This window comes from Miniopterus schreibersii, assembly GCF_964146895.1.
Source record: "Miniopterus schreibersii genome assembly, chromosome: 16".
In the NCBI taxonomy this organism is placed as follows: domain Eukaryota; kingdom Metazoa; phylum Chordata; class Mammalia; order Chiroptera; family Miniopteridae; genus Miniopterus; species Miniopterus schreibersii.
The window spans coordinates 36,484,388-36,498,347 of record NC_138116.1 but is presented as its reverse complement, the minus strand read 5'-3'; the positions used below and the strand labels follow the sequence as shown (position 1 = coordinate 36,498,347).

The 13,960-nt window shown below is 45.6% G+C and overlaps 1 protein-coding gene across 2 annotated transcripts; it reads left to right on the top strand.

Moving 5' to 3' along the window:
• The first annotated feature begins 8,823 nt into the window (after nucleotides 1-8,823).
• Nucleotides 8,824-10,674, top strand: TMEM107 (transmembrane protein 107). 2 transcript variants are annotated; one of them, XM_081161895.1, is made up of 5 exons: nucleotides 8,824-9,059; nucleotides 9,207-9,274; nucleotides 9,377-9,477; nucleotides 10,201-10,297; nucleotides 10,522-10,674. In XM_081161895.1, the coding sequence occupies exons 1-5, from the start codon at nucleotides 8,973-8,975 to the stop codon at nucleotides 10,589-10,591; spliced, it is 423 nt and encodes a 140-aa protein (XP_081018021.1). In that variant the 5' UTR covers nucleotides 8,824-8,972; the 3' UTR covers nucleotides 10,592-10,674. The 2 variants fall into 2 exon arrangements, with proteins under 2 accessions (XP_081018021.1, XP_081018022.1); XM_081161896.1 differs by lacking the exons at nucleotides 9,377-9,477; nucleotides 10,201-10,297.
• Nucleotides 10,675-13,960: the final 3,286 nt, after the last annotated feature.

The window sequence follows — 13,960 nt, the reverse complement described above, 5'->3', positions numbered from 1 at the left end:
ACAAGCAGAATCCAAACACTAAACCACCAAGCATTGCAGAAAGTAATGACCAAGACGCACAGCACTGACAGGCACAGATGATGTGCTAGGTGTAAATAAGGAGATCACGACTAACAACGTGTACATAGTGTTGATTCCCGGGGAGGGACGGATATGAGGGCAATTCAATAGGACAGCGCCTAGAAGCTCAGCGACTCTTCTCCCAGTGTCTTAGCAAAAGTCATAAGCAGCTACTTAGGCACCGCTGGGATTCGAACCCAGGATCTCCTGTTTACTAGACAGGCGCTTTAACCAACTAAGCCACGGCGCCAGCTGTTAAAGGTGTGGAAACCTCTTTCCTTGGCCAGGTCAGCTCCATGGCAGGTGAGTTAATGTCCAGTGCTATTTTATAACTAAGCTTTGCCTATTCTGGAAAATGCAGGAGGGACGAAAACCCCTGTTAGTGAGAGAGGTTGAAAGGGTGACACGTAAATTGAATGTGGGCAAACGGAAGATAATAAGAGAATTCCTTACTTTCGGATTACAAAACGTGGCATAAACTATAGGGACCGACGAGGATGGGATTCGAACCCACGCGTGCAGAGCACAATGGATTAGCAGTCCATCGCCTTAACCACTCGGCCACCTCGTCCACAGCAAGTTACTTCCGGCTCCGCTCTCTGAGGTCTGAACTTTTATTCCGCAATAAAAAATGGACCTGCCCGGGTCGCAAAGGGACTTCATTCCTTGAGGTTCTGCCCAGCGCTGCGGAGACTGCACGCCGAGCGCAGAACTGACCGAGCGACGTTCTCGCCTGCGCGGCGCCCGACTCCGGGTTGAGCGATCTGGAACCTGCGCCAGCTCTCAGCCCAGATCTACGATCCTGGACCCGCCGCAAAGAAACCCGCGGGATTGTTGGGCTCCCCGACAGGACGGCGCGAGCCTTCGCGCCAGGAGCCCTCTCCTTCCGGGCCCCACAAGCTGCTGCTTCTCCTACTTGGGCAGTGGGGCTCTAACCGTTTGAAAATGATGGCAGTAAAAAGTAGCAACGAAAAGCCTGACCCCGACGTGATTTGAACACGCAACCTTCTGATCTGGAGTCAGACGCGCTACCGTTGCGCCACGAGGTCGACCGGCCACAGCGCAGGTCAGGTTTCTCCTTAACCACTGAACGGTTTTGTTCTCCAGTGGCCGGGATCCCCTGTGATCGAGGAACCGGAGCCTAAGGCCTGCCTGAACTTGAGCGCGCTGCTCGCGTTCCCTCACCCGACCGGGGCACGCCGCCCCGGCTTTGCGGGCTCCGGGCTCCGCGGTCCCTCCGACCCCTCCCCGGGCGCCCGGAGGACGAGTAGGTTACCTGGCGGACCCAGAACTCACAGCACAACGGGGCCGGACCTGCCCAGAAACAGATGGAAGGACGGATACCAGACCCAAGGGGACAGAGCGGGGACGGAGCGGAGGGTCCCAGAAGCAGTGAATTAGCTCCTGCGGCGGCGCGTCCGCTCCCTGGCCGCACGCCACGGTCGCCTGCGGAGGCTCCCACACAGCCGTGCACAAGCTCCAGACTCAGAGTCTGGCTTAAAAGTCCGTTTCTCTCTGACATCGGTAATTTTGTCACTTTTTACAGTTTTGAGGAATAGTTTACACACAACGAAGTGCATAGGTCTTAAGTGTATATTTTGATGAGTTTTAACAAATGCAACCCAGAACCTTTTCAAGATACAGGACATTTCCTTCACCCCAGAAAGTTCTTTCATGTCCCTTCCCAAGGGATTTCCGCCTCTCCTTTCCTAGGGGCAACCACTCTTCTGACTTTGATCACCATAAACATGCTTTTTTTTTTTTTTTTAAAGCTCCCCAGGGAAGGTAGAGCTGAGAACCTCCAAAGGGGGACACCAGAAGCTGGCAGAGACCCCCATTTGCTTCCTGAAGGATGAGAAGAGTCCAACAGGCCGATATGGGAAAAGAGGTTGTGCTGCATCTCTCTCCTCCCCCTTCAAGCCAAATGCCTGCACCTCTGCACAGTGGGTCCCCGGAAGGTCACCCAGGACTGCAAAGATGTCAAAGCCCGCGGCCATTACTTGGGCCGGGTCTTAATTGACTCTGACGACATCTTCTTTAAGAGCCTTCCCCTCCCTTGCTTGTCCTGACAGTGGCCGGCTGACCTTCCCGTGGCTCTTACTCCCCGCCGCCCCCCCGCAAGTCCCTTTCTTTTTCTTTTTCTTTTTCCTCAGAGTCCTGTCTTCTCTCCTCACCCATCTTCCCTGGAGTCAGTCATCACCCGTGTGCTGAGGGCTCCCACCTCCGGATTTCCAGGGCCAGTGCCTGCCGGCAGCTCCGCTTGACTCTGTCATCCTTCCTTTCCAGTCCTTCTGCGCTCCCAGTGAGTGGCCTTCACTCTTCCCTCTCCCTCACCTCCCACTTCCAGTCGCCAAGTCCTGTTGATCCCATGTCCTTCACAATTTTCGTGTCTGCCCTCATTCCCCATTCCCATTGCCATCCCCTCAGTCTCTCTTGCTGGACTATTGTAATTGACCCCTTTATGAGCTCTCTGCCTTCAAAACAGTAAAAGAGAATTCTTTTAAAAATGGAAACATGATCCCATCACCCTGAGGCTTAAAATTGGGATTAAGTCCTAATTTATTGTCTGGGACCCCAGGGCCAAAAGCTTCTTAAGCAGGTGGGCTCCGGAACCAGGTTGCCAGGGGTCACATGCAGGCTTTGCTACGTACCAGTTGTGTGACTTGGGCTAGTTATTGAACCTCCCTGGGTATCAATATCCCCATCTGTAAAATAGTAAAGGCTATAATAGATTACTATTCGTTTCTTTACTACAGATAATGTGCTCAGAGCCTGGCTGGTAATAATCACACAATTATTATGGTTATTATTTTTGTATCTGGTCCTTGCCTGATTCTTCAGCCACTGCCTCTTCATCTCCCACGTGACAACCATGCTCACTCATTAATTGTCTGAACTCAGTCCCAACTGTCTCTGTGCCACTGTCCTTGGTAGTATTGCTTGGTGGTCTTCACAACCCTTCCTTATCTGGTTGATCCTCACATAGCCCTCAAGACTCAATTCAGAAGCCTCCCCCCCCCTCCGCAACTGGGGGAAGAGGCCTTTCTGCGTCTCCTTCCAAGATAACACTTAAAATACTATCTTTTGTTTCCTTGGTTGTTCCCCTCAACTACACTCTAAGTTACTCAGGAGTATAAAATATGTATTCCTAGCACACAGTACAACTCCTTAAATATAGTGTGTATTCAATAAGCCTTTGTCAAATTTAGGGATAGCTTTAGCAAAACACTATAGTGGGCAAGAACCCAGCTTATTGAGGAAGGAGACATGTCTGGATAGGTAAAAACTACGGGGTGAGGTGGAAAATTTTACTAGAAAGGAAAGTTGGGTCAATGAACACAGTATCAGGAAACATGGACTTGATGTTCAGCCGCAGAGAGTTTCTGCAGCAGATGTGAAGTATGATCAGTCCAGTGTCACCATTCAGAGTGCTCTCTGATGTTTAAATCTCCTCCATTCATCCCACCAGTTTCCAATATTTAGAAACCAATAAATTATTCTCTTCAGAGCTGCATAGTTCAATATGGTAGCCACTAAGATGGCTTTCAATACGAAGCTATTCTAATTACATTAAATTTTAAAAATTCAGCCCAGCTGGGTGTAGCTCAGTGGTTGAGCGTCGACCTAGAATCCAGGTGATCAGGGTTCGTATTTCCAGTCAGGGCACATGCCCGGGTTGCTGACTCAATCCTCAGTTGGGGGTGTGGGAGGCAGCCAATCAATGACTCTCTCATCATTGATGTTTCTATCTCTCTCTCTCTCTCCTTTCCCCTCTCTGAAATCAATAAAGATATATTTTGGGGGGGGGGGGGAATTCCGTTCCTTCCAGAAGAGAAGAATCCAAAAAGCAATATTTTTCATTACATGCCAAAAACAGGGGATAGAGGGAAGGAGTGGCAGTCCTAGGCCCCTCTGATTGTCCCTTGAATAAAAATATTTATTTAAAAAAAAAATTCAGTTCCTTAATCCCACTAGCCACATTTCAGGTGTTCAATAGCCACATGGATCTAGCTGGCTATCATACTAGGCAGAGACAATATGAAATATTTCCATCATCATAGGAAGTTCTGTTAGACAGCTGTGAGCCAGAGATTTAAAACTGGTGGCCTGAGGCCTATATGCTACTATCATCAGGGTTATTTTTTTTCCTTTTCACTTTTTCATTTTTAAGTTGGATACCAACATTTATAATTGGAATAAGAATCTGCATTTTTGCAGATTATGACCACAACCTGGTAGAATCTCCAGTACTCTGGGTCCCTGAGTGACTGCATGGAGAAACCACTCTGCCAGTCTGTAAGATGTGGCATTAGCAAGAAATAAACTTTTGTTGTGTTAAAACCAAAAAAAAAAAAAAAGAGAGAGAGAGAGAGAATCTGGATTTCTGGCCTCTCTTAAAACAAACAAACAAAAAACACAGGTATTCTCCAACACTGGACTTTGATTCCCTCAAGACAAATGACTAAAGCTCAGTAGCTGCTGACCCCTCTCCCCCAAGTGCTACATAGGCTTTAGAATGGGCAGAGGCTCCCCTTGGCTTTGTTTTGCACAATCCCCCACCCCACCTCAAGAAACTTCATTTATTTGTTGCATTCATTTGTGTTCTAGTAGAAGAGACACAATAAACAAAGTAATAAAGCAAATGTTTACAGATGGTAATGAAGACTAGTGAAAGGTAAGAGACTATTGGTAAAGAGCTCAGATTCTCAAGCCAGCCAGGGTTTGAAGCCTGGTGTAATCAATTACAGGATCTTTGACCTGGGACAGGTAAATATGTTGCTCTGTGTTTCACTTTTTTTACCTGTGTCTCAATACCACTGAATTGTATAATTTAAAATGATTAATTTTATGTTGTGTAAGTTTCACATAGAAAAGAAGCCCTAATGAGCCAACTTGAAGACATTCCCATTGGTCAAAACAGACAATTTGAGCATAAAAAAAAAAATAACTGCAATGGACCGAAACATACAAAAGATGATAAAATTGACAACTTCACAATAATACCAAAGACAGCTAATTTGTCACTTTTGGAGGATGCTAGGGTACCAACTCACTATTCTGAAAACTGGTAAATAATGAGGGAAAAGCACACATTTAACCAGTCTTTCCTTATGACCTGTATTTCATGGTAAGCAATGAGTTGATGAGGATACATTCTTATTTACAGCAGAATTCCAGGTGATAAATGCAGAAGGAATGAGAGAATTGACATCCCCATTTTGCAACCCCTCATAAAATAATGAAGCTAGACAGTGATGATCAATTAAATCAGTATTTGAAAAAGTGATGGGGAACTTCACACTGGTTACCTGAATCTGAACTCACTGCTCAGATTTAACACCAGAAAAAGAGAGGAGCAGGCATTAAGTCACTCCTGCTGTCATGGAATAAGTACAAGCCACCACTCATGATGTATTTTTACCAGAAAACTGAACGTGAGACTGATCTGAAAACCAGTTCACAAGAAACACAGGGCACAGAGGAGTACTTCAAATGACCCGATGAGTACACAGCCTATAAATGGCCAGGTGTCTTCAACAGATAAATTGCAAGAAAAGAAAACAAGGAGGAAGGGGGGGGAAGAGAGGAAGAAACTAAGATTAAAAGAGACTTAAAAGCTCTAGGTGTTTTTGAGCAGTGGTTAGAGCACTGGCCCCTGGGCTGAAGGGTCCTGGCTTCAATTCTGGTCAAGGGCATGTACCTCGGTTGCAGGTTGCAGGCTCAATTCCCATCTGGTCGAGGCACGTACCAGAGGCAACCAATCAATCTCGAGTCTGTGTTTCTCTCTCTCTCTCTCTCATCCCCTTCCACTCTCTCTGAAATGCAATGGAAAAAATATCCTCGGGTGAGGATTTTTTTTTTTTAAAGAGAGACTTAAAAGACACATTGACCAAATGCAATGTATGAACTTTATTTGGACCCTGATTCAAACAAACTAAAAACAAAATGTATGAGTGGGCAATTGGAACTATCTGGTGATGTCTGGGATTTACTTCAAAAAAACCTAATAGGGCTAAGAGGAAAAGTAGAGAGGAAGCAAGGTAGGTTTCAAAGGGGCTCATTATAATATTTTTTATTTTTACATATGTTTAAGTTTTTCCATAATAAATTATTTTTTCTAAGTTCTTTTATGACCAAGTTCAATGTTATAACATGTGGGTTCCAGAGTGAGTAGACACCTAGTTGCTTGCAGTACCGCCTATGACCACAAGCTGGCTCCAAAACTCAACAATTTTTAGAAGACTTCTCTAGGACAGGCTTCTGTGAACCAAGGTCATGGAAAAGAACAGGACAGAACTAAATGCCTGCTCGCTGTTTATTAATTCACAACGTGAAATGTGACTACCCAGTTCTTACTATCTAGTCCCCCAGACAGGAAGCCTATTATAAGCAGAATAATCCCCCAAACTTCCAGCTTGCTGGGGCCTAAAATCTGTCATCCTTGCACCCCTCACTTTTTCTCACCTACCCACAGCCCCCTGGTCAGACCTTCTTATCTTCTTGATTCCTTCCACTTCATTCTACCTTCTTGACCCTGCCCTGGTCCAATCTTGTCCTGTCCTTCCTGGATAACTTTACGGCTTCTTCACTAGCCTTCTGCTTAAAATCTTGAAATCTGTTCTCCATGCTGTAACCGAAGTTATCTTCTGGAATACAAATCTGACCATGTCCCTCCCCAAGGCTGCAAGGCTGGACATGTTCTGACCCATCCCACCTCACCCTGATCTTTTCTTCCCCTTCCGTTGCTAGGCTTCAAACATACTTGCTTCTGTTCTGTTCAACATCCACCTAAAGACTTTTTGCACTTGCTGTGTCTCCACCTGGAATGCTCTTTCCCCAGATTTTCATACAGCTGATTTCTCTTCATTTTCTTTGTTCCAAGGACCTCACTTTGCAAAAGTAGGTCCCGGTCTTTTCTTACTTTCATGTTATGACTGTGCTCTTCATCTGTGAACAGTCAGACTTGATAAATTGTCACTCAGGGAACTTGGCTTTGAAGGCCTGGGCTTTCTATTTCCAGGAGAAAAGGCTTTGTAAGTTAGAGGGAAGAAAAGCATGATGAGGACCCCTTCAGTCCTTGCATCTTGTTTGTGCTAAAAATGTTTCCAGACTCGCTACGCTGTAATTTCCATTGTTGGAGAGGAAACCCACCTCTCGTTGTACTTTAGGTGTCATCATTGTTATTCGTTTTGAGAGCCTCATAGTGATGAGGGTTACCTCGAGAGAGAGAAGCAGTTGGGTCCACTGTACTTGATGAATTTGCCTGTCCCACCTGAAGGAAGTTTTAAAATATTTTTAGAACTTCAAAATGGCTCAATAGTTAAAAGAGAGAAACTCCCCAACATAGAGAGCTGAGAAACCAGCATGGGTAATATTTGATTGTCATCTAATATTTTTTGAGTAGAAAATGGAGACTTTGCTGAACCTCTCTTTAGAAAAATAATTCCTCTGAAAAGTCTAAATGATTACAAATTTTATTTTACAAGTTTTGGAGATCTCATTGTCTCCATTATGAGGAAAAGGGCTGTGCTGCCCTCCAAAGAGGTGGTTTTATATGAAAATGTCATTACATATTTTCAATATATAGTAGTCCAACATTTAGGGACCCTCATTCCCAGAAACCATTCCTTCTTTTTATAAAGCAACTTAATGTCTCAATGATAATACTGTGTAAGACCTGGAAGGAAAACTTGAAAAGAGCTTATCATGTAAAACTTTTCAAAATAATTTTATTTACAGAAAAGTTGCAAAAATAATAATTTCCATGTGTCTTCATCAGAACCATGTTTGTTTTACCATTGCCTGTCTCTAGAGAAACACATATGTTCCTAAGTGTGCTTGGTTAGGGAAGATAAGATTTTGTGATTTATTAGCAGGTTGATAATTGCTCAGCTTTGCTTAACTATTTTGTCTCCGTTTCCCTCATTCCACTTGCCAGGGAATTTTCCTGACTTCTTACTACCCTGCCTCATCCACACCTCAAAGCCCTAAGGAAATCAGAGTGGAGCCCTCGCCGCCTCCCTCGCCTCCCAGAGGCCTGGGCTCTGTTTTCTTCCTCCCCTCCCACCCCCGTCCCGCCCGACTCCGCTTTCTTCCCCAAACACGCCGCTCTTCCACATCTTAGTTCAACAGCGCTGGCCATTTTCCGTACTCTGTAAATCCCTCACCAGACTAAGCAGAGTTGCCTGGGGAGCCGTGAGTGTGGGGAGCCAGAATCAAGGAAGGTTCAGGTCTGGGGTCCTCGGAAAACCAGGGGCTCCGTGGCAATAAGCGACAGCCGGACAATCTAGGGACATCCACCGCTCTACGTTCGGTTCCCTTCGTCTCCTCTGGCCCAGGGCCGCGGGAAGTTAGAGGGCTGCGGAGGAGTCAGGGGAGCGAGCGTCCATGCCCGGGGCCTGGCGGTGCCCCGAGTCCAGCGTGGTGGTGACGGCGGGCTGCGGCGAGCATCTCAGCGCGGAGGGTCGTCTAGGGCAACGTAGTAGGGGCTGCGGGCCAGGCGGCAGGCGAGGCTAGCCACTGGGAAGAGGGAGTGTCCCGCGGCTAGGGCAGGGCGGTTTCGGCGGTGCGGCGCCCGGTCACACCGCACGGTCACAGGCCCTCCGCCGCGCACGCGGAGCTGGCCGGCGTTAGGCTACCGGCCAGGACCACCCCCAGCGGAGCTCCGGTCCGCGCTTTGGAAGGCTCAGAGGCTCGAAAATCTACTGCTCTCGCGAGATTTTTCAAACATCCCGTCCCTGCGCGCCGGCTTACGTTGTTGCCAGGGCAACGGGCGGTGCCAGCGCCGGCGGGAAGGAGGAGTATGAATTTTTGCCCGCGACCCTGGGAGACTTCAGAAGTGGCCATTACTGAGCTTCCAACCCTAGAGACCACGGCCTCTGCTCCAGGCGGTGCCCCTGCCTCTGGGGGCCATGGGCCGGATCTCAGGGCTCGTGCCCTCTCGTTTCCTGACGCTTCTGGCGCATCTGGTGGTCGTCATCACCTTATTCTGGTCCCGGGTAAGACCGACAGCCACCCTCCTCCCGCCCGCATTCCCACTTCGGGGTGGTCCCAGACCAACCCCTCGTCTTCCCCAGGACTTGACCCAATCGCGTCCTCCCACCCCTCTTTTACTTTTCTTTCTGTTTTCTCTGCTTGCTCTCCAGGACAGCAACATCCAGGCCTGCTTGCCTCTCACGTTCACCCCCGAGGAGTATGAGAAGCAGGACATTCAGTGAGCACTTGAGGCGGGGTGGTCAGAATTAAGTAGTAGTGGGAGTGGAGGGGTCTTAGAAGAAGTCCAGGAGACCTGAGCCAACTCCCTTCCTTTCTGCAGGCTGGTGGCAGCGCTCGCTGCCACCCTGGGCCTCTTTGCAGTGGAACTGGCCGGTTTCTTCTCAGGAGTTTCCATGTTCAACAGTACCCAGAGCCTCGTCTGTATCCTTTCTGCCTGCGCACCTTTCCCGCAGGGCCCATTTCTATCACGACTCCCTTCAGCCACCTAACTATCACTTTGGGGCACAATAGTGTCTGCCCTTGCAGGCAAACAGAATCTCTCCAGCTGAGAGGTTTTAGGCAATACAGATTTAATACAATCTGCGATGATTTTTTAAGCCCCTGTTATGCACCAGGCAATGGAGATACCAAAATGGGATAAAACAGTTTTGTACCTTCAGGAGGAGGCTGACCCTGTAATTCAGTGTGATAAGCACCGTGCTATAGGAGTGGATGAAGATATAAAGCACTATGGGAACTCAGAAGAGGCAGAGGAAGTGAGGAACATGGCTCTTGACAATTGAATTGTAGTCCAAGAGGACCAGGGCACTAGTTGGTGATTCCAGCAGAATGTATCAAGCCACTTTGAGCATTCTTGTGTGGCCTGGGGTAGATGAGGAGCCTCTTCCTACCTCATCTGAAGGCTCCAGGCTGGCCCCTAAATATGGGATGGGTGTACCTGGGGTCATAGCTGTGCAGGCTCAGCTCTGGCCTCTCATGGCTATCCTAAAACTCAGAAGGCAGGGCTGCTGGCTCTGGTTTTTGCAATTGTCCAGGGAGCAAGAAGTGAACCAGGATGCAGATACCAGCCCTACCACTGGCCTTTTCTAGCCCATGACTACCTGTCGATCGGAAGGCTTTCCTTGACTCAGATGCATTTCCAAGCCATCGGGGCTCACTGTAGTGCATCCGTGGCCCTATCCTTTTTCATATCTGAGCGTTGGGAGTGTACCATGTACTGGTACATATTTGTCTTCTGCAGGTACAGTAATATCCAATGTTTGGGGATGAGGGAGGAAGGTTTACTCTAAATCTTAAGGTTTCCCCCATCCAGCCCTTTATTCCACATGTGAGATATCAGATCCACTCAAGCTCCTGTAGTCTTTTGAAGGTCTGCCTCACTTATACTTTGTGGGCAGGGTCTTGTTTGGGGATTTGGGGGTTTTTATTGGAAGGGGCCCTAAACTCACCACCTACCTCCCACAGTGCCCTTCCAGCTGTCACTGAAATGGCATTATTCATCAGCGTCTTTGGGCTGAAAAAGAAACCTTTCTGACTACCTTCCTGGGAGCATAGGAAGAAAGGCTGGAGGAACAAGGGACCATTCACCGTTCCTGGAAGGAGGAAGCCCCCCACCCCCCCCAAAAAAACACCAAAAAACTGCATTTGGTGGAGGATTTTAGTGTTAGAGTAATTAACTGTAATTATCAGCGTTTTATTTAGAGCTTTGTAATGAAATCTATTTTAGAGTAATATCAAAATTTATAAACACTTCAGGAGAGAGTTGGGGTAGCCAAACTACTAGAGAAAAGGAAGGCTGTTTTCCAGTCTTGCAGATGTAAAATAATATGTACCGCTTTTATCTTGGTTATTACGGTAAATGTCTGACGGAAGGGAGTGGGCGGGGATATGTAAATAACGGAGCTAACGATTAAGGCTGCAAGCTTGTGAGTGGAGCATTCTGGGAGGAATTAGTTTATCCCTTTTTGCAGCCAAATAGAAAAAAACATATTTTGAAAGATCTGCAGGTAAATATAGAAACAGAAAAGGAAGAATCTAAATAAATTTAGTAGCTTAGGCTAACACGTCATTTACTCACCCTATCTTCTAAGAGGAATCCTTTTCATGGAGTTCCGAAGGGCCAGCGCCGAACGTTTATCGTCAGGTAGGATAATCCTTACCTGTTCCTCCTTCGGGAGGGCAGATTTGAATATGATGATCGGAGATCGCATGATACGTGATTAACGTCTCTGCGTAATCAGGGCCCGCAACACCCTGGTTGCTCCTATCTGATTCTTCCTGACGATCTTTACATCTTATTTCTTGGTGTTCGTTTGTGGGGTTTTGGGTGTGTTTCTAGTGGTGGTTGTGCTGAGGTGTTCTCGAGGTTTAGTGGGGTTTTTTTCGTGTTTTAGTTAAAGCTGTAATTAATTTGGTTTTCCGAAAATTCCGGCGTCTTTGTGTACTTAAAAATACTTAACAGGACTCGGGGGTCGTTTTGTGTGGACAATTTATGATCCTTATACTTCGTATGTCACTATGGCAAAAAGAGCTACCTACTGAAGGTGGTAACTCCCACCCAGAAATCTGGCGAACTTGTTCACAGGGGAACAATACCTTACCTCTGCCTGCTAGCACATAGCAAGAACATGTATGGAAATTTATTAAAACATACACGCTATTAGTATATGCATACAAACTACAAGAGTCTAACTTTCCACAGGATAGAAATTCTCAGAGTCATGTTTCCTGGTTTGGTGTGTGTTGGGAAGATTGAACCTAGGCCATTCTAAATAAGCTAAAGGCATCCAAGGAGATGCTTTCTGGTGTTGCCTCTCAGGTGATGTCTCACACACACATAGCCTTTCCCTGACCATATGTTTCTTCTGCTGGCAGCCCTTCATCCTGAGCTTTCATTCAATAAATACTTATTGAGCACTTATTTACTATATGCAGTACTCTGTAGTAGGTACTGAGGGAATTGATGTGAATATGACCCATACTCAGCCCCATGCTCAGCCTGGGCCATCACAGCTATTATGACTCATAGAGACAGAAAAGAAACAATATCCGATACTTCCAGAGTAATTAGTGCTACAAAGGAGACTTGTACATGCTATGGACTAGAGATTCATTTGACCAAGGTAGCAGGTGTTGCTTTTACAGCAGCAGTTAGAGTGAGTGTGGAGTGTGGCTGGAGCAGAGAGGTAGGGGAGCAGATTGTGAGGAAATGCAAGGAAGGTGGACACTGCTGGCAATTGTTAGAGACTTGATCAGGGAAGTCATGTTCCACTGCAGTCTGGCTTTCACCCCCACCCAGGGGTGTGTTCTAATAATTTGTGAAAGCTAACTTTTTGTTTTACAGAAACATTGTGAACCAGTTGTTAAACACTATTATCAAAAATTAAAAAATAAATGATGTAAACTCACAATTAAATAACTTATACTTAAAAACAGAAGTAATAGATATTCAATATTCATTACTTCCTCTTTATTTTACATTTTACTATTACATACTCTTTTTTAAAATTTTTATTTATTGATTTATTTTAGAGGGAGAGGAAGGGGGAAGAGAGACAGAACCATTGATTTCTGGTTCCACTTATTTATGCATTCATTGGTTGCTTCTTGTATGTGCCCTGACAGGGATGGCACCTGCAACCTTGGCATATCCAGACGACACTCTTAACCAACTGAGCCACAGGGCTAGGGCCACTAGTACATGTTCTTAAGGTTATTTACAGTTATTGCATTTATGGTAGAAATATATAAAATGTTGTACTACTGTGTATCTCTTCTGAACTCATTTAGTGACATCTTGATTGATAGTTTGAAATTGAGTCTTGGCAGGATAGCTCAGTTGGTTAGAGCACCGTCCTGATATGCCAAGGTTTCGGGTTCCAGTCTGCACATCCCAGAATCAACTAATGAATGCATAAATAAGTGGAACAACAAATCGATCTCTCTCTCCTCTCTTCCTCTCTCTCTCAAATCAATAAAGAAAGGAAATTGGCCTTGGTGGGAGTATCTACATCATAGAAGTTGGCAAGCACAACATAGCAGGCTTTGTCAACTGTATAGATTTAAGAAAGTGATGGAAAAATGTTAATAATGCAGATTCTATTTAGAAGTGTCATGTCTATGACTGTTGCATTGTGAATAGCACAAAAAACCGAAATATTCTCCAAGATTTGTAAACTATTATCAGATTTGTCCAGCGTTTTCTCATGATTAGATTGAGATTATGCATTTTGGACAAGAATTCCAAAGTCATTTAAGTCATTGAGAAACCAGAAGTTTCAACATATCTTCATTGTTTCACTTTTTGTCTTACTTGAAAATGTACATAAAAACCTCAACCAACATTCATGTTGGAACTGTACCTGCAATTAAGATACAACTCCGCTTATGAAATCATGGATATAAAAGTGGAATGTATTATAAAGAATATTGTGTATTTTATTATTTGTACATTCTGTATTACATATCCTTTATATCAGTAAAATTATTTGTAATAAACTTACGTACATACATAAATGGATACTTTTTTGTAGAGTTGGTTGTTAAACATTTGCCAGCACACTCTTGCCTCTACCATCCCAAGAAACTGCTCATCATCAATGATTCCCTTGTTTCTAAAACCAGAGGTCACTTCTCAGACTTTAGCTTGACCTCTTTTCAGCATATAATATGTGACCATTCTCCTCTTAAAAATTTCTCCCTTGGTGTCTGAAGTGATTTCCCTGGTTTACCTCCCACTGTTCTGGCTGCTCCTCAGACTCATCCAGTGAATACTGATTAAGGACCTACAAGTATCAGTCATTGGGGACATACTACTGGGTCATCTCCTTTGCTTGCCCCTTAAATGTTGGTGGTCACTATTTCTTGGGTGACTTCATCCAACCTCTTGTCTTCAGACACCAAC

What these genes read in the sequence shown, in the direction of transcription:
- TMEM107 (XM_081161895.1), top strand. Translation starts at nt 8,973, where the DNA reads ATGGGCCGGATCTCAGGGCTCGTGCCCTCTCGTTTCCTGACGCTTCTG. An exon ending in CAGTACCCAGAGCCTCGTCT is followed by an intron (nt 9,478 to 10,200) that starts GTATCCTTTCTG and finishes TGCATTTCCAAG; the next exon opens with CCATCGGGGCTCACTGTAGT. An exon ending in TACATATTTGTCTTCTGCAG is followed by an intron (nt 10,298 to 10,521) that starts GTACAGTAATAT and finishes TACCTCCCACAG; the next exon opens with TGCCCTTCCAGCTGTCACTG.